The 27,703-nt window shown below is 37.6% G+C and overlaps 1 protein-coding gene across 4 annotated transcripts in view; it reads right to left on the reverse strand.

The window, feature by feature from the left end:
* LOC150107189 (uncharacterized) overlaps window positions 1-27,703 on the reverse strand; it is a 217,939-nt gene that overhangs the window by 45,002 nt on the left and 145,234 nt on the right. For all 4 annotated transcript variants that reach the window (XM_090391050.1, XM_090391048.1, XM_090391047.1 and 1 more), the window contains exon 5: window positions 22,963-23,099. In XM_090391050.1, the coding sequence (XP_090247176.1) occupies window positions 22,963-23,099 (137 nt within the window). The remainder of the gene's footprint in view (window positions 1-22,962; window positions 23,100-27,703) is intronic.

Raw genomic sequence — 27,703 nt, forward strand, 5'->3', positions numbered from 1 at the left:
ACTTCTTGTTACATATAAAAAACTGGCATCTCTTATCTGCTCCACCAAAGACCAACCACTTCCCCTAGACCTACCTGGGGTATACCAGGTTCCTTGCAGCTGTAAACTGTCCTACTTTAGCCAAAACAGGCAGGACAGCAAATGTCAGAATTTCGGAACACAAAGTGTACATCTGGTTTCACCAGTACAGCCCCTCTGGGCTTGCAGACCATGCTCTGGATACCTGCCACAGAATACGTTAGAAGAAAGCCTCGTTAATACACTGCAGCAAATTTAAATATGAAAGATTGTTCATGGAATCAGCCTCAGATCTAAAAAACTTTCCAAACCTCAACAAATTTGGTTTCATGAGACTGCCCCAAATTTGGGAAGACTGCATCTTGAGAACTTCAGCCCAACAGCCAAGACAACCCAATATAGCCTGCTAGGGGCACCTTTAGGACTTTAGGAACAACAGTAGTTTTCTCTCTTCTGCTTCATTTGCTTTTTGTAGTGCCTGCATGTGTGTGTCATATATGTATGTTCCCATGAAGATGGCAATGTGACATTGCCGAAATATAGGAGGTATTTATTAAAGTTTCTTTTAATTAATATTCCAGTATATGTTGTAAATTCCTTAAATAATTTAATAGTAATTAAATCTACTGTTTAATTATTTCTCTTTGCACTGTAATTATTCCATTAAATTGTATTGTAACCTTTATCTGTTCTCCAACTTCATCCTCTATCACATGAAAGAAACACATTCTTACCCACTCACACACACACAGTTTTGGTTTCAATCAAAGAACAGGTCTTGATCTGCAAGGACAGACAAATAAGTTTCCTCCTAACCCAATGTTCACATTAAGCTGGGACAAGGTACTGTAGCTAAATGACATGTGCTTTAAAAATACTACTAAATACAAACCAAATTCTGTTATTGATTTGAAAACATAGATTTCAAAATTTTTCTTGTTTTTTTACATTTGCAATGTGACATGGACGAGATCTGAAGCTGAGATATAGTGACATAGCAAAAATAAATAAATAAAAAATCTACCATAGCAGATTTCTTACCCAGTGAAAGTTCTCAGAGTGTCAAAGGGTCCAACAAAATGTATTTAGCACAATCCCAAAAACTAGATTATTATACTACAGGTATGATACTCTGTGACACAGGAGAGGAAAAGGATTTTCTTTCATTGAAAGCAACAGCAGATTATTATATATAATAAATATATATATATATGTATATATATAATAATACCAGTCTTCAAGAAGGGAGACTAGAAGGATTGCAGTAACTATCGTGGCATCTCTCTGCTCAGCCTGCCTGGGAAAGTGTATGCTAGGTGCTTGAAAAGACGGTGCAAGAGCATAGTTTAGTCAAAGTTCCAGGAAGAACAACGTGGCTTTCGTCCTGGTAGAAGCACAACTGACCAAAATCTTCACTTTAAGGCAAGTCTTTGAGAAATCTTGGGAATATGCCAAGAATGTCTACACATGTTTTGTGGACTTGGAGAAAGCATATGACCGGGTTCCTCGGGATAAGCTTTGGCAAGTAGTACAGGAGTATGAGTTGATGGCCAACTATTAGCTGCCATCAAGTCCCTGTATGAATGCCCAGAGTTTTGTGTCAGGGTAAACAGTACAAAGTCTGAACCTTTCACAGTCTCCGTTGGCCTCCGCCAAGGGTGTGTTCTGTCACCCCTCCTTTTCATAATATTTATGGACTGGATTGATAGGCACAGCCGAGGCAGTGAGTGTGTCAGAATTGGAAGATGTAGCATTGGACGTCTGCTTTTTGCAGATGACCTAGTTCTGCTTAGCTCTTCCACAGATGATCTCCAGCGGACCCTGGATAGGTTTGTAGCTGTTTGTGCAGACGCTGGAATGGAGATCAGTGTGGTCAAAACTGAAACATTTGTGGTCTCAAGACAACCATCCCAGTGCACTCTACATGTAAGTCGAGTCCCAATGAGGCAGGTGGAGAAGCTTAAATACCTTGGGTCCATATTCACGAATGATGGAAAATGGGATGTAGAGCTAGATACTCGAATTAGCTTAGCAAGCTCAATATTGCGGGAGCTTGGCCGTTCGGTAGTATTGAAGCGGGAGTTAAGCCAGAAGGCAAAGCTGGCTGTCTTCAATACAGTCTATGTCCCCATCATCTCTATGGTCATGAGAGTTCGGTAATGACCGAAAAAATGCAGACACAAATCCAAGCAGCTGAAATGAGGTTCCTTCGAGGGGTTGCAGGGCTGACAAGACTCGACAGAGTCAGAAGCTCTGCAATTCAGGAAACCCTCAATACTCAACCGCTGCTTCTCTGTGTTGAGAGATCACAGTTACGGTGGCACGGGCACCTGGTCAGAATGTCACAAGAGAGGCTCCCTCAGCAGGCCCTCTTTGCCAAGCCAGAGGGTGGGAGGCCACGTGGAAGGCCTAGGACTCGCTGGATAGATTATATCCAAAACCTTGGGTGGACATGTTTGGGAATCCCACCAGAACACCTGAGCTTGGTGGCAGAGGATCGTGACCATTGGAAGTTCCTCTTGCAGCTGTTGCCCCCACAACCCAATTAGGAAAGGTGGACCTTGAAGATGTATGTATGTGTGTGTGTATATATATATATATATATTATATTATATTATTATATGACACCTCCAGGAAATCCAAAGACTCATCAAGGGAGAGCACCTACTCTACAGCTCTCTGTCTCCACCACTCAATCCACCAACTACAATGAATTGCAACTACCATCATCATCTACACCAACACTGTCTACTGCCCACCACCACCACCACCAGTATTTTCACAAACACACACAAACCTTTCATCACAATCATCCATTCCCACGTGGGATTCGAACTTGCAGTTGGCCGGAGAGTGGATACGCCAACTACTCGGCCAACTAGGTGCAATATATATATAAAGATAGTAAAAGTATGTTGAAAAATAGCAACAAAAGCATACACACATAATGTCAGAAGCAAGTTAGTAGGTTGTAAATGATTGTAATAAAGAGTGCAAAAGTTCAATTGTCAGAGAGCATGAAATAGGAATGCAAATTCAAAAGTAAATGAAGATGTGTGTGTGGGGGGGGGGGGGGTAACATGAATGAAACAGTGGTTTGATAATGAGATTGGCAAGATTAGAAGTGATGGGAATAAAATATGCTCATGCTGAGTTTTTAGAAAAGTGGATGGTATGCTTATGCTGAGTCTTATATGCACAAAGGGGAAGCATACTACAACAATAGGAGAAAAGATTCAATATGCGACTAATGCTGTTAGAATGAAGTGAAAGGTAAAAAGTGAGAGTGAAAGAACTTACTCCTGTTCTGACAGGTGCAAATAATTTGAAAGGTTTTCATGCAAATTATACTTGATAAATTATATTCTTGTTTTAATCTTTTCCCAAGAGAGTAAAAACACATAAAGTATCCTCAAAACTACTTCCATGCAGAAGCTTTGACTCGACATCAAATTATTTCAGTATCCCATAATGCACAGCACTGTGCATTATGGGATACTGAGGTCAAATTGGGATTATGGGATATGAAGTCAAATTACTTGGCTATGACAAGCTGCTGAACCTAATATGTTAAGGCAAAAGTGTCTGGAGAAAGTGTTTTAATAGTGAGAGAGAATGGATACATGTAATCAAGAAAACTATACATGTTTTTATGATAATCCCACAAGTACATGTGTACCTTGGTTTGCACTAGATCAACAGAAGAACAGGTTCAATTGTAGTGGCAACTAGAGAAACTTTTTCTGGGGCTTTTTTTTTTTTTTTTTTTTTTTTTTTTTTTCACCCCAAGTGGTTGCTGAATTAGTTGCTCTCTGATGCAGACAAGTAAGATTTTTCTCTTATAAATTTGGGTTTTTAATCCTGCAACTTAGAAAAATATCAATGTGGAACTTGCACTATTTTGCATATTACTAAGTAGGACTATGAACACAAGATATTGGTAGTTGTCTACAACCTGTCAGTAGAAATTAATTCAAGTATGGACAGTGATGCAGGGTAGACATCAGCCATACTTATTTCCAAAGGTTAGGGCTAAGGGACTTATTCTGGGAAATAAAAAGGCATTCGAGGATTTATTAATTTTTTTTGATAATCCTACCCACTTAAGGTTGTAAAGCTATATCACACATGAATGCTGTGGCTGAGCTAAGGATTAAATAAGCTGGGGAACACTGCTTTTGATATAGACAAAACATAAAACTATTTCAAGACATTTCAGACTTTTAATAAGCAGGGTAATGGTCTAACAGGTGATGGAAATCACCTGTATCTGAAGGCTTTCTCAAACATCCATACCTTAGTGAGATTTGAACTTATATTGTACAATAGAAAGCAGACATCATACAGTTTAGCCCAAAGCAGATACTTCTTCCACCATAAATAGCCTGCCTAAATAAAAAGATTGTTTAGAAGTGGAAGAATCAGATTTTAAGTTTTGTAGGAACTCCTTCAAGTGAGTAAATGTGAAAATTAGAATGTTCAATGTGGTGAAATTGTGGAAGGAAAGACCTAGAATATAGTAAGCATGAATGCATCATGTGAGAGCAGGTCATCCTTGCAGGTTATTAACTTGAACCAAACAACTTCAGAGATTGTACATATATGAATAATCGGGGTGATCAAATGTTGCATCTGTTCACTGATGTTACATGTGTTTAGGAAGAACAAGGGAGTTGTTTTGTGTCTTGGTGAATGCATCCTAACTCAAAATTATATGCATTAATGAAATCTGACCTATATCTGAGGATATATTTGAAGGAATGGAATGTAAGGATATAGTATTTTCCAAAAAGAAGCAGAGAAGAGAGAAAGAAAGAATAGTATTGCTGATGAGAGAGTAATTAAATCTTGTAAGGGTAGTGATCCAGAATTAAGATGACAGTACATAAAAAAATTGAGTGCTGGAATAGGCCAGTAGTAGTAATGACTGATTATGAAATACATTGCCAAAGTACCTCAGTGGGTGCAAGGTGAGTTACAAAGGCCAGTTAAGTAACAATGATGTTAATAAGGGTGCAGGACTGAATGGGATACTGCCATGTCCTTGAGTTAGCAGTCCTGTTGCCAAACTCTTGATGAACAAGTCTGCCATGGGAACAGTTCTTGAAGAGTAAAAGGAAGGGGAAATAGTGCCAATGCATAAAGCAAAATCTAAATTAGTGCTGACAAACTAAAGGCAAGTTTGTGTATAAGAGAATGTAAATAAATGAAAAGGAATCCTTCCAGAGGGTAACATCATCATCATCAAATTCCTGATATATACCTTCAAGGGGTGTACAGGATATGATAGTACTACATGAATCAGTACAAATCAGTATGTTAGCCGTCAAGACTCCAACATTGTCAGATCTTATATTTCTATCTTCTAAGGCACATTTTACTGTATCAATCCACCTATATCTTGGTCCTCCTCTGGGTCTTTTTCCTGACAACCTGGCAGAGAACACTTGTTTTGCTAATCTTTTCTCTCCCATTCTATTTAAGTGACCATACCACCTGAGATTAGCTCTGCTAACGCATTCCTGGATGCTGACAATGTCAAGTTCTTTCCTAATATATTCATTTTTAATATGATATTGCCATTGATGCCATCTGTTCATGCCTCTATAGAGAATAGTGGGAGATCAGGGGAGAACCAGAGGTCATCCCCTGGAAACTGTATAAAGAGGGTGTGAGTAGGGGAGTGAGAGCCAGGTTTTTTCGTGCAGGGTTGTGAAAGATTGGAATGCCTTGCCTGGGAGTGTGGTGTCTGCAAGAGTTTGAGTGTGTTTAAGACACGGTATGATGAGATGTGTGTGTGTGATAAAAGGACCTCCCAGATGAGTCTTTGACTCCATGAGGTCTTGGGTAATAATAATAATAATAATAATAATTTAGTGTTTTGGTTAATTTCTCTCTTATCCCATATAAATTTATTCAGTTGACTTCCTACCATACCAGCTTTGTTGATTCTGTTGTCTATTTTGATATTTAATTTACCATCTTCACTAAAAATCGTGCCAAAGTAGCTGAAATGTTTTACTTGTTCTATAGGTTCTCCATTCACAATGCAGTTGACATTTTGTCTTTTTAATGCTGACCTTCGTACCATATCCATTACAACAATTATTCACTTTAGTCAGGGAATCTTGCAGACTTGTAGTGGATTTATTTAGAAGTATAACACCATCCACATAAAGCAAAGAGCTGACATTAACATCTCCAATTTTGATATCAGGTTTAATACCATTTTTCTTCATAATGTGATGCATATAGATAATAAATAACAGAGGGGATAATGAACATCCTTGTCTGACACCTGATTTAACATAAAACCATCTTCCTGTACTTCAATTCAAACTGCTTACTTATCAATCAAATAAAGACTAAGTATCGCTTGATATAATACCCCATTGATACCGTATAACTTGATATAATGCCCCATTGATACGTTTCGAATAGCTTATCTCTTGGAACCTTGTCATATGCCTTTTCAAGATCTACAAAACTTAAATACAGATCTTTGTTATATTCCCATGATTTCTCAACTATCTGTCGTAAAGTGAAAATCTGATCCTGACAGCCTCTATTTGGCCATCAGGATCAGATTTGTTCTTCACCAAGCTTCTCTTCCACAATCCTTCTCAACCGTTTTTGTCAAGTATATTTGCATATTTCGTACCAGGAACACTCAGTATAGAAATACCTCTGTAATTCTCACATTCAGTTTTATTTCCCTTTTTATATATGGATACTAGGAGAGCTCTACTCCAATCATCTGGAATTCACCCCTCTGTCCAGGCTTTCTGAATTATGTAGTGCAGCCACTAAAAGACTCTTCTACGTCCATACTAGCATTTCTGGTCGAATATCATCTACTCCTGCTGCCTTTCCACATTATCAGGCTTTTGATGACTTTTTCTACTTCAAGTATGGATATGTATTCCTGACTGAATGCCTGGTCAGTTTTTTTACCGCTGTGCTGTCATCACTACTTGTTTCATTTAGCAATTTTTCGAAGTAATTACTCCACTTCAAGGATATCATTTCCTCCTGTTTTCATGTCACCTTTATCATTTCTAATTTCTTTTACAGCACTTTTTCCTCCATTTCTAAGCTTCTTCAACAATCTCCAGAATATCTTGCCACCTTCTTGATATTTATTTACCATGTTCTTACCAAAGTCCTCCCATGACTTTTGTTTAGCTCGTTTACACAGTGTTTAGCTTTCTTACATTTGTCTCTGTATTCTCTAAGAGCACAAGCTGACTTTTTTGCCAGGACCTTTTGATATGCTTTCTTCTTTTCCTTCACTGCCTCTTTAACTTCCTGTGTCCACCATAAAATTCTGATTTTTCTATCCTTGCAGACAAACTCACCACATGCCTCTTTGGATGAATGAATTAATGTTTTCTTCAGAGTTTGTCACTGAATCTCCAAGGTTTGGTTCCTATTCTCAAATGCTTTCATTTTTTCTTGAATAATGTCTGCAGTTTCACATCTGAGAGCTGCTCAACTTTTATTTGCTTTAAAACTTTCTGACATGTTCTTCTTTTCAATATGAAATTCAATTTTATCCTGCTCAGGACTAAATGGTGATCAATTCCAATTTCAAATCCTCTGTACACTCTGGTGTCCTGCACCAGGGAGAAAACTTCACTATTAACAATAACATAATCAAAAATGGGGCAAAAATCAATCAGTCTTGTTCTCTAAAAATGAGACTTTTCTTATTCCTTGCCTCTTCTCTCCATGTAAATTTGTGACATTTTTATGTTGGAACATGGTGTTAGTAATAACCAGTCCATGTCCTGAGCAGAAATCCAACAGGTATTTGCCATTATTATTAGCTTTGCTCTTTTCTCCAAATTTTCCCAAAATATTTTGTATGCCTGACAATCATTTCTTACTCTGCTATTTAGATCCCCAATAAGGCCAACTTTTCCTTTTTCATTGTGTCAGTTGCTTTCTCTAAGGCCTCAAATAATTCCTCCACTTCTACCTTAGTAGAACCTTCTGTGGGACCATAGGCACAAATATGTCTCTTTGTTCATTTCCCCCTTTCTCATATTTGCCAACATCACTCTACTTGAGACTGCCTGCCATTCAAGAAGATTAGCCTCATATTTAGTGTTGAATACTATACCTGCTCCCTCTTTTCCTTGATTTTCATTGCCTGAATATAACATTTTGTATTTATTGTCTCAGAAAGATCTCACCAGTTTTTGCCTTATTTGTTTCAGTCATCCCTATTATGTCGATCTGGTACTTATCCAATTCCTCGGCTAGCTCCATTTCTTTGCCATTGAGGTTTCTTATGTTGATAGTACCAATCTTGAACTCTGGTGATGTTGAGTTGGGGTGGGTTTTATAATTTGTTAAAGCATTTTGTTTCAGTAACCTAGTTACATTTTATAATATGGTAATGCTTGTATTGGATAGCTGGGATGTTTATATGGCATTTTTCTAGATTGTGAAAAGGCATTTGATAGAATACTATATGACAAACTACTGCTGAAATGGAATGTCAGTAGGTAGTCTGAATACAGAGATGACTCACTGATACAATCCACCCAGTTGTGTATAGAAGAGCATTATCTAAAAAGAGAAGGGTGAGAAGTGATACACCACACGATGCTATTCTGGAAATGCTGTTATTTTATATAGTTCACAGTTTGAGAGGAGATAAGAAATTTTTAGCAGACAATATTCTGTTGAGGAGGTAATGGCAGAGAGTTCTGATGTGATGTTCCTGCAAGAGGATCTGAATCTGCTAGTGCAGCAGACAGAGATGACCCAGAACTGGTTCAATGTTGCCAAGTATGAGGCCAGAGGATATTGAATGAGGGTGGTTGGTTGGCGCAAGGACAGCCAAGGTCATTCTATGATGAACCAAAGGTTACAGTAATGTTCAAGGTAATAATAAATAGTAATAAAGAGATAAATTAGTAAATAACATTGTGTACATAAAACAACTTTTACAAACAACTGTCTGTAAAAATAAGTAATACATTATCTACATATAAATATAATTTATAATTAAATGTTGAAAGTTGTGTGTACTTCAACCTTGGTATCGCTTCTGGGTCTGGCTCCCACTGATGAGACCTCAATAAAGATTGAAACAGTCTGGTTAGTGGCCCTTCCCAAAATGCATAACATTAAACATGCCTGAAAGGATATGTGCTTTGCATTATGGAATACTAAGACAATTAATGAGAAGTCACTAACCTCCATACAAAAGTAGCCCAGTTGTGAAGATACTTCACATGCAAACTGTTTGCTTACACTTGGATAGAGGATTAAATAAGAATATAATTTCTTGGAATCTTCGATTTATAATCAATTGTCTTTATATACATTAATTCTTTGTAAAAAGTTGAAAACATCATGCATGTTGAGTGAGTGTGATAAGATCTGCCTGAGTGTATATGGCTCAGCCAGAGTAGTAAAAGTTTCATTCCTTTCTTGAGTGAAGTGTTGACACTCCAACTGGAACACAGTAAATGGTGAGATACGTGTTGCACTGTTCACACATGGATCATCAGTCCTCAACAAATAAGAATATGCCAGAGCCTAGAAAGAACAACTTTCTTTGTTCGTGAGTAGAGGCTTAAGTGCTGTGAGGACATCATGTTGGAGGCTTAATGGATTTTTTACAACACTCAGAAAGGATTAAAACAGAATTTAATGATGATGATGATGTGTTCTCTATTTGGCCTCATGGCCCAGACACATTAGACTCCCTCAGTCACCTCAACAGCCTACATCCAAGAATCCACTTTACGATGGAAAGGGAAAAGAACAACTGTTTACCCTTCCTAGACACCTTAGTTACACGCCTTCCTAACGGTACACTTTCCTTCCTTGTATATAGAAAACCCACGCACACAGGCAGATACAATCACAAACTCTCCCACTATCACCCTGCTCAACAATTGGCATTATTAAAACTCTTACCAAGAGAGCCCACAATCTTTGTTCCAGTGGAACCGCCCTTACAACTGAACTTGACCACATACACAACACTTTCCTCTCCAAAGGTTACACCGATCACAGTATCAAAAAAATAATCAGTTCCTCCCCAATTCCCAAGTCTTCTCGTCAGAAAGAGTTTAGAAATACCATCACCATACCCTACATCTGTGGCACATCCGAAAAAATAGCCAAGATTTTAAACAAGTACAACCCACACACAGCATTTAAGCCCCACCGCAAACTTGCTACCCTTATCTGTTCTACAAAGGATCAGCTCCCTCCTCTCTCAGTGCTTGGAGTTTATAAAGTACCCTGTTCCTGTAAGCTAGCAGACTTTGGACAGATAGGCAGATCAGCAATCATCCGCCTGGAGGAACACAAGTCATACATCTCCAACCACGACTATGGTCAGTAAGGCCTTGCTGACCATGTCTTGGATACAACCCATAGGATCTCATGGAAATAAACCACCATGCTCCACCACAGCAAATTCAAAAAAAAGAGAGACTATTCTTAAAATCAGCAGCAGCTCTCAGAAACCAACAAAATCTTAATAAATACGGTTGTATTAAGCTTCCTAAGATTTGGGAAACACTTATCACCAGAGGTCCCACCCTACATTCTAGGCCACCTACAACTGCCCTTAGATGGCGCTCCACCTAGTTAGGACTTTAGTGTCACCCACGTGTTGGGCTTAGTATTGTTTGTTATTTTTTGTGTTTATGTTACATTAGTTTTTTTGTAATCCTTGAAAATGTCTCAGTGACTGAGACAAAATGTAGGAAGTATTAAATTCTGTTTTAATCCTTTCTGAGTGTTGTAAAAAAAAAAAAAAATCCATTAAGCCTCCAACATGAAGAACTTTCTTTGTTCTAGAAAGAATAAACTTCTCTTCTGTTTCGCCGTTGACTAGAGACTGCCAATGCGTAATGAGAAGTCACTAGCTTTTATCTCAAGTAGCCTAGTTGTGAAGAAACTTCATATGCAAACTTCAGGCATAATGTCATGCAATTTATTTTTCAGTGCTTCCTGCCATTGGTACATCAGCTTTTATCTTATAAACTGCCTGTAATTTGTAAAAGAGACTGACATACAGTATGAGGAAAAACAATGATTAGATTTAGCTGCTGTAGTCTCACTGTCCTTAATTCTAATGTAAATGGGAATCCAGCACAACTAAATATCAAAATTAGGGACTTCATTTTATTCAATGGTTATAGAATCTCACAAAGCACTAGATGTAAATTGTAAACAAGAAAGGAGATGACCTGTAATGAACTCAATGACTCTGTATAACCTACCTTTTTGGTAGCAGTTTTCTTTTATATGCACAAGCCAAGCTCAATTGCATGCAACTCTATTGTATAATTACTGCAATCAAGTGGGATCTTACTGAATATGATAAAGTCAGGAAATACAGCAGCACAACCAAAAGATGTCACAGATTTGGAACCATCAATACAGATGGGGAAGAAATGAGTGCTCTACTCTGTATGCATTAAATAAATGATGGAGCATCAGACTTCCTTAGTTGGCACAGTGAGAGGCTGCATGATGGGGTGCAAACCTGCCATGAAGGAATGCTGTTTATGTTCAGTGCAGGCAATACTGTCTATTCATACCAATAACTTGCATAATCTCTTTAATGTGCATATCTAAAGGACCATTGTTCATCTGATGTGTGTAATACTGAGTCTTCCAACAAAGAGAAAAGACACCAGCTGATTTAGGATGCTCTGTAAGGACAATTTTTAGAGCATAGTTAAGACACAACTGTTTCCATCTAAGTGACCGAGCAGGTTTATTTGCTTCAGCATAAAGACTTCAAATGGGTGATGTGCAAAATGCACCAGTAGCTATTCTATGTACCCTGATGATGGATAGGATCCAACAATAGCAGGCTACTTCACCTTGCAGAATCATAGACTTGGGATCCATAATCCAACTTTGAACATATAAGTGCACAATAAAGGTGAAAGCAATGAAGTTCAATCTACATTCCATTCAGCAAAGGATAGAGCATGAAGGAGATTCAATACTCTCATGCACTTTTTCCCTTAGCAAATGAATGTGTGCATGGAATGCAAGCTTTCTGTCAAAGATTAGTCCTAAAAACTTAGTTGCTGCTGCTGGAATAACACTTTGTCTGATTCTTAACCCAGGATCTAGGTGAAGTTTGCATTTTTGGCAGAAGCATACAGGCACTTTTTGCTGTTGTTTACTTGCATGTTGAATACTTTCTTGGTTTGCAGATGACAATTGACTTATGTCAAGAATCTGAAAACTTTTTCTCTAAGTACGAGAGTGGTCTTAAAAGTTCTCGGCCTAACAATGAAAAAATGAATTTATAATTTCAAAATTATTTTCATTTTTCGACATAATCTCCCTTATAACTAATATTTAAGGAATTGACAGCGTATACTAGAAATATAGATTAAATAAACTTTAATATATACTTTCCGATATTTCGGCGAACGTCACGTTGCCATCTTCTTGGGAACTTACTAAAAAGACACGTGCACACAAGTACTAATAACAGCAAATGAGACTGAAGCTAGCGTTTTCCTAAAGTCCTGATGGTGCCCCCTGGCGGGCTATATTGGTAGTTCTTGGCCTTTGGGCTCAAGTTCTTCTGATAAAAGTTTCCCAAATTTGGGGCAGTTTCATGCGTCCAAATTTGTTGAAGTTTGGCATGTTCCTAAGGGCCGAGGCTGATTCCATGAATACTTTCATACTTGAATTTGCTGCGGTGTATTACTGTGGCTTTCTTCCATCTTATTCTGTGGCGAGTATCCAGAGCGTGGTCTGCAAGCCCAGAGTGGCTGTACTGGTGAAATCGGATGTAAACCTTGTGTTCTGAGATTCTGATATTTGCTGTCCTGCCTGTTTGGCCAAAGTAGAACAGTTTACAGCTGCAAGGGACCTGGTATACACCAGGTAGGTCTAGGGGAAGTGGTTTGTCTTTGGTGGAGCGGATAAGGGATGCCAGTTTTCTATGTGGTCTGTAACAAGTGGTCAAGTCATGTTTTTTTAAGATTTTATTGATTTTTTTCCGAGGTGCCTCTGATGTAGGGAATAGTGATGGATTTAGAGTAATCTTTTTTGTGAAGGGGAGAGGGTGGTGGGTTGTGGATAACTGGGTTAAGTATTTTTTGGATTTTTTGGAGGGGGTAGCCGTTGGCTGAGAAGGTGTCATGGATGTGATTTAGTTCAGTGGTTAGGGCTTGATCATTAGAACAGATTATTTTTGCCCTGTTGAATAATGTTTTAATAACTCCATATTGTTGTGAGGGGGGATGGATTGTTGGTGAATGTATCTGCCTGTATGGGTGGGTTTTCTATAAACTGAGAAAACCAAGGTTCCATCAGGTTGGCGGGTGACTAGTGTGTCTAGGAAGGGGAGGTTATTGTTTTCCTCTTTTTCCAGGGTGAATTTGATTCTAGGGTGTTGGTTGTTCAAGTGTGTTAGGAAGGAGAGGAGTGAATCCGGGCCATGTGGCCAAATAGCGAAAACATCATCAATGTAGCGAAGCCATATGGTAGGTTTTTGTGGGGCTGAGTTTAAGGCTTTCTCTTCAAACATCTCCATGAAGAAGTTGGCCAAGGGTGGGGAAAGTGGTGAACCCATGGCTGTCCCCTCTATCTGTTTGTAGAATTTTTCCTGCCAAACGAAATAGCCTGAGTTCATTGTAAACTGAAATAGGGCAGAGACATCGGGAGGAAATTTAGCTTGGATTAGCTCTAAGGTTTCTTAGAGGGGGACATTCGTGAATAGGGAGGATACATCAGAACTGACCATTATGTCATTATGTTGGAGTGTAAGGTTTTCTATACTGGCTTTGAAGTGGGTTGAGTTTTTTTATGTGTGATGGTGTATTTCCAGTATAGTGTGAGAGCGCTTTGGCTAAATGCTTGGCTAGTTTGTAAGTGGGGGAATCAATGCCATCCACTATGGGACGTAATGGCACATTTTCTTTGTGTATTTTTGGGAGCCCATATATGCGGGGGGGTCTAGAGTTATAGGGTTTTGGTCTGTTGGTAATCTCCACAGGCCAAGAAGTGACCTTCTTAAGGAGCCTATGGAGTTTTCTAATTTGTGAGTTGGTGGGATTGTAATCAATGGAGAGGTAAGTGGAACCATCTAATAATAAAGCCTTGAGCTTGCCTGTGTAGTCTTTAAGATTGAGTACCACAGTGGCGTTCCCCTTATCCGCTTTGGTGATCACTATTTTTTTGTTTCTCTTCAATTCTTGTAGTGCCTTGTATTCACTAATTTTGGAGGTTTTGCTTTATTGAGAACACAGGCTACATCCAATCTAATGTCGTCAGCTACCTTAAAGCCAGAAGCACTCCACGCTCTGTCACGTGGTCACAACTTCGCTATTGCTCCTAGGAAATTACCGGCCGAGGAATTAATGATTCAAATTGAACGCGGGATTCGCCAACTTCCAAACCACATCGCCAACGACATTAGATTGGATGTAGCCTGTGTTCTCAATAAAGCAAAACCTCCAAAATCCAACATATCCATTAGTGAATACAAGGCACTACAAGAAGTGAAGAGAAACAAAAAAATAGTGATCACCAAAGCGGATAAGGGGAACGCCACTGTGGTACTCAATCTTAAAGACTACACAGGTAAGCTCAAGGCTTTATTATTAGATCGTTCCACTTACCTCCCCATTGATTACAATTCCACCAACTCACAAATTAGAAAACTCCATAGGCTCCTTAAGAAGGTCACTTCTTGGCCTGTGGAGATTACCAACAGACTAAAACCCTATAACTCTAGACCTCCCCCCCGCATATATGGGCTCCCAAAAATACACAAAGAAAATGTGCCATTACGTCCTATAGTGGATGGCATTGATTCCCCCACTTACAAACTAGCCAAGCATTTAGCCAAAGCGCTCTCACACTATACTGGCAATACACCATCACACATAAAAAACTCAGCCCACTTCAAAGCCAGTATAGAAAACCTTACACTCCAACATAATGACATAATGGTCAGTTCTGATGTATCCTCCCTATTCACGAATGTCCCCCTCAAAGAAACCTTAGAGCTAATCCAAGCTAAATTTCCTCCCGATATCTCAGCCCTATTTCAGTTTACAATGAACTCAGGCTATTTCGTTTGGCAGGAAAAATTCTACAAACAGATAGAGGGGACAGCCATGGGTTCACCACTTTCCCCACCCTTGGCCAACTTCTTCATGGAGATGTTTGAAGAGAAAGCCTTAAACTCAGCCCCACAAAAACCTACCATATGGCTTCGCTACGTTGATGATGTTTTTGCTATTTGGCCACATGGCCCGGATTCACTCCTCTCCTTCCTAACACACTTGAACAACCAACACCCTAGAATCAAATTCACCCTGGAAAAAGAGGAAAACAATAACCTCCCCTTCCTAGACACACTAGTCACCCGCCAACCTGATGGAACCTTGGTTTTCTCAGTTTATAGAAAACCCACCCATACAGGCAGATACATTCACCAATAATCCCACCCACCCCCCTCACAACAATATGGAGTTATTAAAACATTATTCAACAGGGCAAAAATAATCTGTTCTAATGATCAAGCCCTAACCACTGAACTAAATCACATCCATGACACCTTCTCAGCCAACGGCTACCCCCTCCAAAAAATCCAAAAAATACTTAACCCAGTTATCCACAACCCACCACCCTCTCCCCTTCACAAAAAAGATTACTCTAAATCCATCACTATTCCCTACATCAGAGGCACCTCGGAAAAAATCAATAAAATCTTAAAAAACATGACTTGACCACTTGTTACAGACAACATAGAAAACTGGCATCCCTTATCCGCTCCACCAAAGACAAACCACTTCCCCTAGACCTACCTGGTGTATACCAGGTCCCTTGCAGCTGTAAACTGTCCTACTTTGGCCAAACAGGCAGGACAGCAAATATCAGAATCTCAGAACACAAGGATTACATCCGATTTCACCAGTACAGCCACTCTGGGCTTGCAGACCACGCTCTGGATACTCGCCACAGAATAAGATGGAAGAAAGCCACAGTAATACACCGCAGCAAGTTCAAGTATGAAAGACTATTCATGGAATCAGCCTCGGCCCTTAGGAACATGCCAAACCTCAACAAATTTGGATGCATGAAACTGCCCCAAATTTGGGAAACTTTTATCAGAAGAACTTCAGCCCAAAGGCCAAGAACTACCAATATAGCCCGCCAGGGGGCACCATCAGGACTTTAGGAAAACGTTAGCTTCCTAGCTTCAGTCTCATTTGCTGTTATTAGTACTTGTGTGCACGTGTCTTTTTAGTAAGTTCCCAAGAAGATGGCAACGTGACGTTCGCCGAAATATCGGAAAGTATATATTAAAGTTTATTTAATCTATATTTCTAGTATACGCTGTCAATTCCTTAAATATTAGTTATCATGTTTAACCAGCGTATAAGCCTCTCAACAAGAATAATAATCTCCCTTAAGACTAATACATTTATTCCAGCTATGCTCCAGCACCATTATCCCATTCCTGTAGTGGTTCTCAGTAAGATCTTCAAAATACTCCTCGACAGCTGCAATCACCTCTTGATTCGAAGAAAAATGCTGACCAGCAAGGAAGATTTTTAGTTTTGGGAAGAGATAGAAGTCAGAGGGAGCTAAATCTGGGGAACAGGGTGGATGTTTCAACAATTCATAGTGCAGATCTCTTAATTTTCATATTGCCAAAACACCTTTGTGGGCAGGTGCATTGTCCTGATGAAAGATGATTTTTTTTTCCTTCTGCAAACCGGGTCTTTTCTCACGAATTTTTTCGTCTAGTCTGGTTAAAAGATTGGAATAATATTCCCCGGTTATTGTTTTACCCTTTTCAAGATAATTAATAAGCAAAATGCCTTTAGCATCTCTTATTATTAAGAGAGACCTCCAGGGAGTCAGAGACTCATCGAGGGAGGCCACTTACTACACACACCAGCTATCATACTTATTCTTGAATTCATTCACACTGCTTGCACTCTCAACGTCCAATGGCAATCCATTCCAATCATGCACCACCCTCTGAGAGAAAAATTTAGCCCTCACACCCTTCTTGGTGGCCTTCATTCTCAGCTTCCAAGGATGCCCTCTCATCCTTTCCCTACCCTTCAAAAATTGAAAAATTCCATCAATTGAAATCCTGTATGACCCTCTCAGAAGTTTGTAAGTCTCAATCATATCACCCCTCTTTCTCCTGTTTGCTAGTGTCTGCAGTCTACAAATTCTTAATCTGTCTCATAATCAGTATTCCATAATCCTGATATCATTTTTAACACTCTCCTTTGTACTTTCTCCAATATATCAGAATCACAACGGAAACCAGACCTGCTCACAATAGTCCAAGTGAGGTCTTATCAGGGCCTTGTAAAGAGGCAAAATAACATCTTTATCTTTACATATGAACGTTCGTTTCAGCATTGCAATTCTCTTTTGAGTTGTATTTGCAATCTTTGCCACATGGCCCTAAACTTCAACTTCCTATCTACTAACACTCCAAGATCCCTAGCCTCATCAGTTTCTTCTAGCCTAATCCCACCAATACAATATGACATTGGATATCTAATCATGTCGAAGTGAATGACTTTACATTTACTGACATCGAACTGACACCCCTTTTCCCATGCTTACAATTCCAGCCTATTCAAATCATTCTGCAAACACTGCATATCAGCAGCATTCCTGATTACCCTATCTTTGCATCATACATTCTGAATTTTTTTTTTGGTCATTCTCACACTCATTTGCCTCATGGATGCCTAAGCACACACATACCTGCCCCCCCCCCTCCAAAGCAGCTCTAGTTTGACTTTACATTTCCACACTCTCAGTGATCAATGCTTTCCTGAGCCACCCAACTCCAAATTTATTTGAAGTACAATCCATAGCAAATCTCTCCATCTATAAAATTCAGTCCAAAGGTCTACAAAACTGCACACCATTCTTTCTGCACAACCACCTATACGTTAAGTTATTTACAATCATGCTCTGCCTCCTCAACTTGCTTCTATCACTCCATGGGATCGATCAATTGGTCATATCAACAGATCTGCTGGCCTCCCACAATGCAAGTTCTTGAAAAATTTATTCCAGGAGTGCCTTCCTGTGAAAAGCACTCCACAACACTCACCATCTCCACATCCTTGGAAGTGTCACATAATAATATTGGTTACAGGAATATAACAGGGAGCTTCATTTACATTTTGTAGAAGGCATATGATAAATTTGTAAAGTTCAAAACATTACAATTATATGGTACAAAATGGGACACACACACACACACACATATATATATATAATTGCTGTAACAAATCTAGTGTGCAAAACAGTTATAAAAATATGAAAACTTATGAAAATAGGCAGGAAAATATCAAATGCATCCTGAATGGAGAACCTATTAATAAAATATTTCAGCTATATAGGCACAATTTTTAGTTAAGATAGCAAATTAAATATGGAATGCAGACACTAGAAAAAGCTGGTATGTGGGAGTCAAATGAATAAATTTATATGGAATAAGAAAGAAACAGTCAAACACTAAACCAGCTGTATATAAGAATGTATTCAAACCAATAATTTTAACTCATAGATCTGAGAATTGGGTTAGAAATTAAGTAATCAAAGACTAATATGAGACCACAGATATATGAGGTCAGAAAAAAATAAAAGCATGAGCAGATGACATCAATGGCAGAATCACATCAGAATCAAACCTAGTATTTTTTACACTTAAGAATGTATGAGCAGAGCTAATCCAAAGTGGTATAATTGCTTAAAAAGAAAAAATATCCAGAAGATTAAAATCTTCAATTGATGGACTGAAATACAACATGTGATTAGAGTTCTGACAAATAATAACAAACTAAATTTGGCAGAGAATTGATGATAGGAACTTAGTAATAATGTAAACTTATCACTGGTTGGACCTGAGATGAGTGAAACACTGATCTCATAATATTTCATACTATTAAACAAACATTAAACAGAAATAATTCAGCATGTTTTTTTCATGTCCAACAAAGCTTGAGCCACTTTTTTGTATTTATAGAGATTTGTTTTTTGTTTCCATTTAGAAAGAAAGAACAATGCTTCAGTTTTTCGAAGTCTCATGTGATATAACAAGTTATGTACAACAGTACCGGAAGAATCAAAGTGAAAAAAAAAAAAAAAAGTGCAATAAAGCATTCTATGGTCACATGTTGTGTATGACATTCTCAGTCAAGAGGGTATACTCAGAGTACAAAGAGACATGCATTGTGGTCAAATGCGAAAGATATTTTCATTAGTAAGGATGCACAAAGCTCCATAAAACTTGCAAAGCTAAGGCAGAAAATTTTATTTCTAACTGAACAGTGGTTGCTTTAAATTGCTGAAGTGGCTGCAGACAGATGTGGGAAAAAAAAAAAGCTACAGATCTGTCAGCAGAAATGATATGCAAGAAGAGAATAACACATCTGTTAAATCTGAAATAGGCAACCTCATTTTACATGACGTCACCATTCCAGAATCTAATAAACATAAAATAAATAAGCATACTTATCTTTTAGCACAGTATAACTATGTTTTTTTTTTGTAAACAACATCTTGTGTATTAAACTTTGAATTATGTGAATTAAAATTAATCCATCTGTATGTCAGGCATGAATGTAAGTCAGCAAAAAGGAGCAGTTATAAGAGAAATTATTAGTGATTTTCTTCAAGTGAAAGAATGCAAATTATTCAGCAACATAGGGCAAAGATCGCCCTAATGCTACAAGAGCAGCTTAAGTGCCCGCGGGCATCACATTTGAGAAAATATCGTGATGCATACATTCTCGGAAATAGAAAGTCCCGTATGTTGATCGGTGATGTCACGCAGTCAGAGACCAATAGGTGAGACGATAAGAGAAATTCAAACTCGGAAAGGTGGTGCTCTGGGGAGCGTATAAAACCAACAACACAGAATTGAATCCCCCTGTTTTCTTGTTCCTGCATTTCTCTCCGTGTGCTACAAGTATTCATCGCAGCTCAGCTCTTATTTTTAAGAGCTGACTTTCGGGAAGTTCCAGCATGGCACTGCAGCAGATTTCGGCAAGATTGAGTGTAGGCCATCAGTGAGAAGTTCGTTGACGTAAAACCTTAGCAGAGAAATAGTGCCCAGTTCAGGAGAGCACGTGTATCCCACGTGGCGAAAGAATCGAGATAGCCAGAATTGTAACAAAGAAGGAAGGACGGAAAGAAACCGATAAAGAGTAGATAAGTACTTTCACTTGTTCTAGCCCCCCTTTGAGAATTGACTAACAGTCTGAAGAGAGTGTATCTTAAGTTTGTTTTAGAAGGAAGTGTGAAGAACTAAGATTTATGTAAATGACTCTATGCCTTTTGAAATGAACTTTAAGAACTTTCAGTTTGATAGAGATTTTGTCGTGATTCATTCAAGAGAGATTATCAATGTGCTAAATGCCTAAATGTCCAATAGAGTTGTAGATAAGAATGTAAAATGTGTTGAAATATTTAATTTGCTAAAATTTAGAAATCAATGCTTAATTACTTAAAGAGCAAGAGGGTGAGAGAAAAGTAGATTTAATTTAGAATTAATAGTTATTTTATTTTGTATTGCATTGCATAATGAGTTCATTAAATTTATTTGATACTTTACATGTCTGTGTTTCTGATCATGCTGACTGACCCTAACCCTTCATAAAATACGAACCTGTGATTGTATGTAATTGAATGTGTGTGCGGGGATATCCCAATTAAAAGTGGTAGGGCACGACTGCAATAAGTTAGAAAACCTAAGGCTTCTGAATTTCAGTTAAGATTATTAGTAGCACCTGATATCCTATGACTATTCTTAGGCTGAGCTTAGCTCTACCCTTAAGGCCCTGGCTGGCACAGAAAAAATAAATTTGCCTGAGTGATAGGATAGCTCATAGTATTCAGGGAACAGGTAATTTCTGGTGGCCCTTAGAAAGTTAAATTACGTAAGGAAAAGTATAAAAGGGAAACATAACGATAAAATTAAAACAAAGAGAAAGTTACATAACAATGGCGCAACCTATATAACAAAAGGTGCAGGCAGTAGGAATTTGATAGAAGAGGTTGAAGTAAGAAAGAAAAAGATAAAATAAGAAGAAAACAAGATGACGTAACACATCCATTAGTTACATGTCACTCATGACAGTAAAGAGATCAGTACAGTAACGAGGGCATGAAGCGCCTGTGGCAAGTGTCTAACTTGTGTCCCCCTAACCCAACACAAGTGTCTAACTTACGCTCCCCTAACCCAAAAATGACAAAAATTTTGAAAAATATAAATGTAACAAGTTAAATTTTACTAAATGCAATATGTTAAATACTTACCATTAACCCCATCAAAATGATTTGCAGTGTGTTGCAGAATTTGTGTGTCTAAAGTGGCGTATTGCTGAAATTTAAAAATACGATATAAAATAGCAGACTTTTATCTATTTATTTATTTTTATTTTTTAATTTTGTGCTCGAAATCAAGCTGCGCCCATGGCGGGTGCCTCTTTCACAATGCCCTCGTTATGGCACTAAACGAGAGAGTACTCGAAGAGTAGAAATAGATGTGTATTTTAAAATTTGAACAATTTTTCCCAGTTACTGTTTTACCCTTTTCAAGATAATTAATAAACAAAATGCCTTTAGCATCCCAAAACACCGATGCCATAACCTTTCCTGCTGATGGAACCGACTTTGTCTTTTTTGGCGCTGAACAACCGGCTTCTTTCCACTGTTTTGACTGCTGTTTGGATTCTGGTGTGTAATGGTGAATCCAAGTCTCATCCATAGTAATAAATTGACACACAAAATCAGTTTCATTCTTGTTAAAATGCTCCAAGCACTATTCAGAGATTTTCATTCAAGTGTGTTTTTGATCTGCTGTGAGCAAGCACGGCACCAATCTTGTGCAAAGCTTTTTCATTTGCAATTCTTCATGCAAAATATATCTTACGCGTTCTTTAGAAATGCCTATAATCTCAGCAATTTCATGCCACTTGACTCACCGGTCATCCAATACCATATCGTGCACTTGATCAATGATTTCTGGTGTTGTTACACTTTTTGGAGGTTCTTCACGTGGATCATCTTCAAGTCTGGTATGGCCACGTTTAAAATCAGCAGCCCATTTCTTAATTGTCGAAAACGAAGGAGAAGAGTGCCCATAAACTTTTATGAACTTCGAATGAATTTCTTTTGGCATTAAACCTTCTTATACAAAGAATTTTATAACTGCACGATACTCAATTGTATCCATTTCAAGAGATACAAACAACACTTTTGCTTCAGACAGCTGTATAAAACAAACTACCTGATAGAATGACTTGCAATTTCACATAGATGCTTATGAGAGATGTACCAACTTAGAAAAAAAAATCTTGCCGATAGTGTTGCCATCTATGGTCGAGAATTTTTCAGACCACCCTAGTACAGGTAGAAAAGCAAAGAAAAAGCTAGTACCATCACTAGGAAGTCCCCTCCTCTACAACAGGTGCCTCATGGGGAGGAGTGTTTTGCCTGTCTTGCAGGATAGAAACCTGACTTTCTACCTCCATATGAAATTGTCTAACTCACCTTCAGATGAAACTTCCTGATAAAGATTCATCATGTCTTAGATGGTATTCAGACCTCATTCTTTCCAACCAAAGAATAACATCAAAAATTCACTGAGCTACAAAGGCATTGTATCTAATTTATCCAAGAGAATTAGTGCATCAAATTGATGCCTTCATCAAATTATTGAAATGCTGCTGAAAAACATAAATAGAATATAATTCTTTCATTAATAATGTGATAATAAATGAGTGAGATGAAAATCGCAGTGCATAATTACAACAGTTTGAACTTTCTAAAATTACATTTAGAAATAATTATACAGAAGTACAGATATATATTTTTAAAAATAAATTAAATTTCTGAATTAAGGAAATAAAATTAACCAATTTAATCTCCTACCTCCAGATATTGGGGAAGAAGTGAAATGTGAATCAGAAAAGGGGTGGGTCTGCGATGGTGCACTAGCTGTGCTTATGGCACCCATATCAGGTGAGAACTGAGGATCAGTTGAACTACACTGGCTACCTCGCTTTTTCCTAGTAATTAAATCATTTTGTTTCATGAAACTGTGTAATAATTAACATTGATCATCTTAATATTTTTTTTTTTTGTACCCAAAAAATGATATATAATTATACACAGAATAAAAGCATATGCAAATATGGTAGTGTTATAGCCCTAATAGAGTAATGAATTACCAGATTTATCTTTTTAAAATTTTGTGTCAGACTAACAGCCCTATTTGTTTATTATTCTTCTTCTTCTTCTTCAGCCTTCTGGTTCTGTCCACTGCTGGACGAAGGTCTCCCCCATGATTTTCCAGATCACTCGGTTTTCTGTCTCTCCCATCCATCTCACTCCTGCAATTTGTTCCAGTTCATCTCTCCACCTTCTTCTCGGTCTTCCTCTTTGTCTTGCTCCATCCATTGGTCTTCACTCTGTTGTTTTTCTAGTCCATCTCCCATCACTGCATCTGGCAATATGGCCAGCCCCTCACCACTTAGCCTATTTAATGTATTTTACAATATCCATGACACCTGTTTGAGATCTTATCCAGGTATTTGTCTTCCTATCTCTTAATGTTATTTTTAGCATACTTCTTTCCATGCAATGTTGTGTTGTTCTCAGCTTTTTGTTTAGGGCTTCTGTTAAAGTCCATGTTTCCTCCTCCATATGTTAGGACAGGAAGTATGCACTGGTCGAAAGCTTTCCTTTTTAGACTCATAGGGATGTCACTTCTGAATATGTCTCTCATTTTCCCATAAGCCATCCATCCAAGGTGAATTCTCCATCCAATCTCTTTTCTTTGGCACTCCTCAAAGGATAACAATTGGCCCAAATATAAATATGAAGTAACTTGTTCTATTTCATGGTTTTCAACTTTGATAGTTCTATGGTTTATGTATTTATTCATCATTATTTTTGTTTTTTCTCTATTTATTTTTAATCCAATTTCTCTGGAGGCTTCATTTAGTTGATTTAGCCTTTCTTCCAGATCTTCAAGATTATCTGCTATCAGGACAATATCATCTGCAAATTTCAGATGATGCAGCCTTTCTCCATTTATGTTTATTCCTTTTGTTTCCCAATCAAGGCTTCTAAAGACTTCCTCTAGTGCAGCTGTAAATAATTTGGGAGATATGGTGTCACCTTGCGATGTATTGGGAACTTTTCACTCTTTTTATATAATTTAATTACAGAAGTTGCATTATTGTAAATATGTTTTAGTGTTTCAATATATGGTTTCTCAGTTCCCTGTGTTTCAAGTGCTTTTAGTGTTGCAGATGTTTTAACTGAATCAAATGCTTTTGCATAGTCTATATAGGCCCAGACATAAGGGTTTATTGTATTCAATTGATTTTTCAATGAGCTGTCTTAATGTGTGAATATGGTCCAAAGTATTGTAATTCTTCCTGAATCCAGCTTGTTCGCATGATTGCATTCCCTCTACTTTAGATTTTATTCTATTATTTATAATTTTTGTGAAAACTTGTGGGGAGTAGATCTTATAGGTCTGTAGTTTTTAATTTCTTCCTTATTGCCCTTTTTAAAAATTAATATTAGAAGTGAATTGTTCCAATTTTTTGGAATTTTTCTCTGCTTTAGGCATTTATTCAAGAGTTTACTTAACTGTTTGATGACAGGGCTTCCTCCCAGTTTTAAGAAGTCTACCATAATTCCATCTTCTCCTGGGGTCTTTCCATTCTTCATTTCTCACAGTGCCATTTCACCTTGTAAGATCTCAGGGACATCGTGTTCTTCCTCACTCGAGTTACCCATAGATGATTCTTGGATGTCCCAGTCTTTGTCTTCATAGAGTTCAGTATAAAATTCCTGAATTCTTTTGATTATTGCATCTCTATTTTTTATCAGTTCACCATTTTTTCCTCTTACAGCAGCTATTTCCTTTGTTCCAACTGATAATGTTCATCTTAGGGACCTTCATATTACTATTGTTTTCTATTGTTTCTTTAATTTTCCTAGTATTATATGATCTAAGTTCATGTTTCACCCTTTTACGTATAGTTTTACAAATTTCTATATATTCTATTTTATTGTGTCATTCAAATCTCTTTTCATATCTCTTCTTTTCTTCATCAGATCTAAGGTTTCCTGTCTTAGTTTTTTCTCTCCTTGGTGCCTTTTTACACCTCCTATTTCTAGTGCACAATTCAAGATAGAGTTTGTTAATATTTCATTAGCATCATCGATGGTAGTAGCTGTGTTTAACTTTTTTAGTTCATTTTTGAGTGATTCTCTATAACAATTTTTATTGTGGTAGAGGTTTTGTAGATTCACTAAATTTGTTTATTAGTGAGTGGGAAATCTTTGTAAGGTTGGTAAATACATTATTATTCCTTCTAGATGATTGACCAAAAAAAATATGCTGATTTAAAAACCTCACAGGAGCATTGAATGCCACGCATCCAATGTCAGCAACACATTAAATACTAAAAAAAAAATGAATGAAACAAAATAATTATTGATATAAAAGGTTCATAAAGATGTACTCAAAATGAAAATATAGTAATCCCTCAATTATCTAACCGCAACAGGAGAGTAATCCAAGTTGGATTACTAAAAGTGCATGTTACGTGGTGCTGTCAATTTGTTTTAGTTTTATTCATTTGAAGGTCAGATAATTGAGAGATCACCAACGAAACTAAACTATGAGGAATAGTTCACAGAAATTAACTAACTTTGATTTATTTGTAGATTATTATAATAAAAAACTAAACTTCTACATATTTTTCTGTTTACTAGCTTTATCAGGAAGATAAGTCATATGTATTGTTTTGGACATGAAGAATGAAGCATTAATTGCTGCACAAGGTGGTTACTGGCATAACTGAGATCTGACAGGTTATATGAACATATGTGACTTCCAAATGTCATGAAAAATGAGGCCCTGGATGCACTGCAATCATATCACCTCCTAGGATTTCTTAAGTGTTCTTCAAAAAAAAAAAAAAATTGTCTTCTAGATAATGCATTGAAACCAATCCATTTCATGATGTTCTGAGAAAATGTGTGCAGTGAGGCCACTGGTATCTTTTCTTTTATACTTAACGTTCACCCTGGTTAACCCCCCCCCCTCCCAGTTCTGTCTGTCTAACATGAGCTTTGTTCAAAATGAATGCTGTAATTCAGTGAAGGTAGAAACTTCTCTAGGGCATATACAAGTTTAAAAGCAATTCAAATTATATTGAGTTGTTCTAGAAACTGTGCTATATATCCTGTAACTCTGCCAATGTATGATATAGAGGAGTTACTGAAACCATGGAAAGCGAACCTGTAGATTGGGGGATGGGGGGGTGGGGAAACTATGGTAATCAGCAACAATCAATATAGAACCAAATAGAAAATTAGAGAAACTCATGTGGTAGCTCTCAACATTTCAAAAGCATTTGATAAGGCTTGGAACAAGGGCATACTTAACAAACTGCCAATCTATGATCTGCAACTGGATAAGCTTTCTCACAGTAGTTGGTTTCGTCTCTTCAGATTTCTCCACAATGCAGGAGTACTCCAGGGTTCTATACTTTTACCTACTTTTTTCTTCTTCCTGTATACAAATTACTAGCTCTCACAGACATATAACATTGCAGATGATGGTAAACTATTCCTCCTTTTCATTTGATGAACCTTGTAGTGCTATATTTATATATAACTATATAAAACTCCAATCTCCTGGCTATATCTCAGTGGGGTAAGGACAACTTTGTAGAGTTCAATATCACCAAAACTGACACAGGACTGAGTTTTGGGGACTATTGAAAGAACTCATATCCCTTTCCCAAACTTTCTATGATATTGAGATATCCAAATACAATCAGATTTTCCTTCTTGGACTGACCTACACCTCCAACCTTTCCTGACACAAACACATCTCAGCTGCTTCTAGCTTCTGCAGCTGTCAAAACACTCAGTATACTTTTTGTTCAAGGCACTATTTCTCATCATGTTTGAGGTTTAATGGAATATGTACAGCACAGAGAAAGGATTAAGTTCTCAGTCACTGAGATGGCTTCAGGGTGTACAAAATAACACACATGCACAAAAAGGTAATACAATGCTAAATGAAACACGTGGATATACAATACTAGTCTTATCTACAGTGTGCCCTCTATGCATCAGTTGGAGGCCTGGGTTGTGACTTGAGATCTCTGAGGATTAATGTTTCCCAAACTTTAGGAAGTTCCTTGAATCTGTATTTATTTAAATTCAGTTGATTTCTGAGGGCAGCTGCAGATTCCAAAAATGGTTTTTCTTTTCTAAATTTACTGTGATGGAGCATGGTGGTTTTATTTTCCAGATACACTTCATATACTCCAGGAATTGAAAGAGGGAGCTGATCTTTAGTGGCTTAAAAGCTGTGCAGAGGTTCTTTAAGGAGTTGGCTATTATTTTTTCAGATATAGCAAGATGTAGGGAATGGTGATGGCATTCCTAAAATCCTTTTGAAGAGATGATCATGGATTCAGGGGAGGATTGAATATTTTTTTTTTTATTTCTGTAGGAACTGTGGCTAATTGGATAGGAAGGCGTTGTGTGTATAGTTGAATTCTGTTGAAAGAGAGGTTCCACTGGAACAAAGCTTGCAGTCTCTATTGGTATCGCTATACATAATATCATAACT

The sequence above is a fragment of the Typopeltis vanoorti genome, chromosome 4, assembly GCF_054136105.1.
Source record: "Typopeltis vanoorti isolate ZY-2024b chromosome 4, IOZ_Tvanoo_1.0, whole genome shotgun sequence".
Classification (NCBI taxonomy): domain Eukaryota; kingdom Metazoa; phylum Arthropoda; class Arachnida; order Uropygi; family Thelyphonidae; genus Typopeltis; species Typopeltis vanoorti.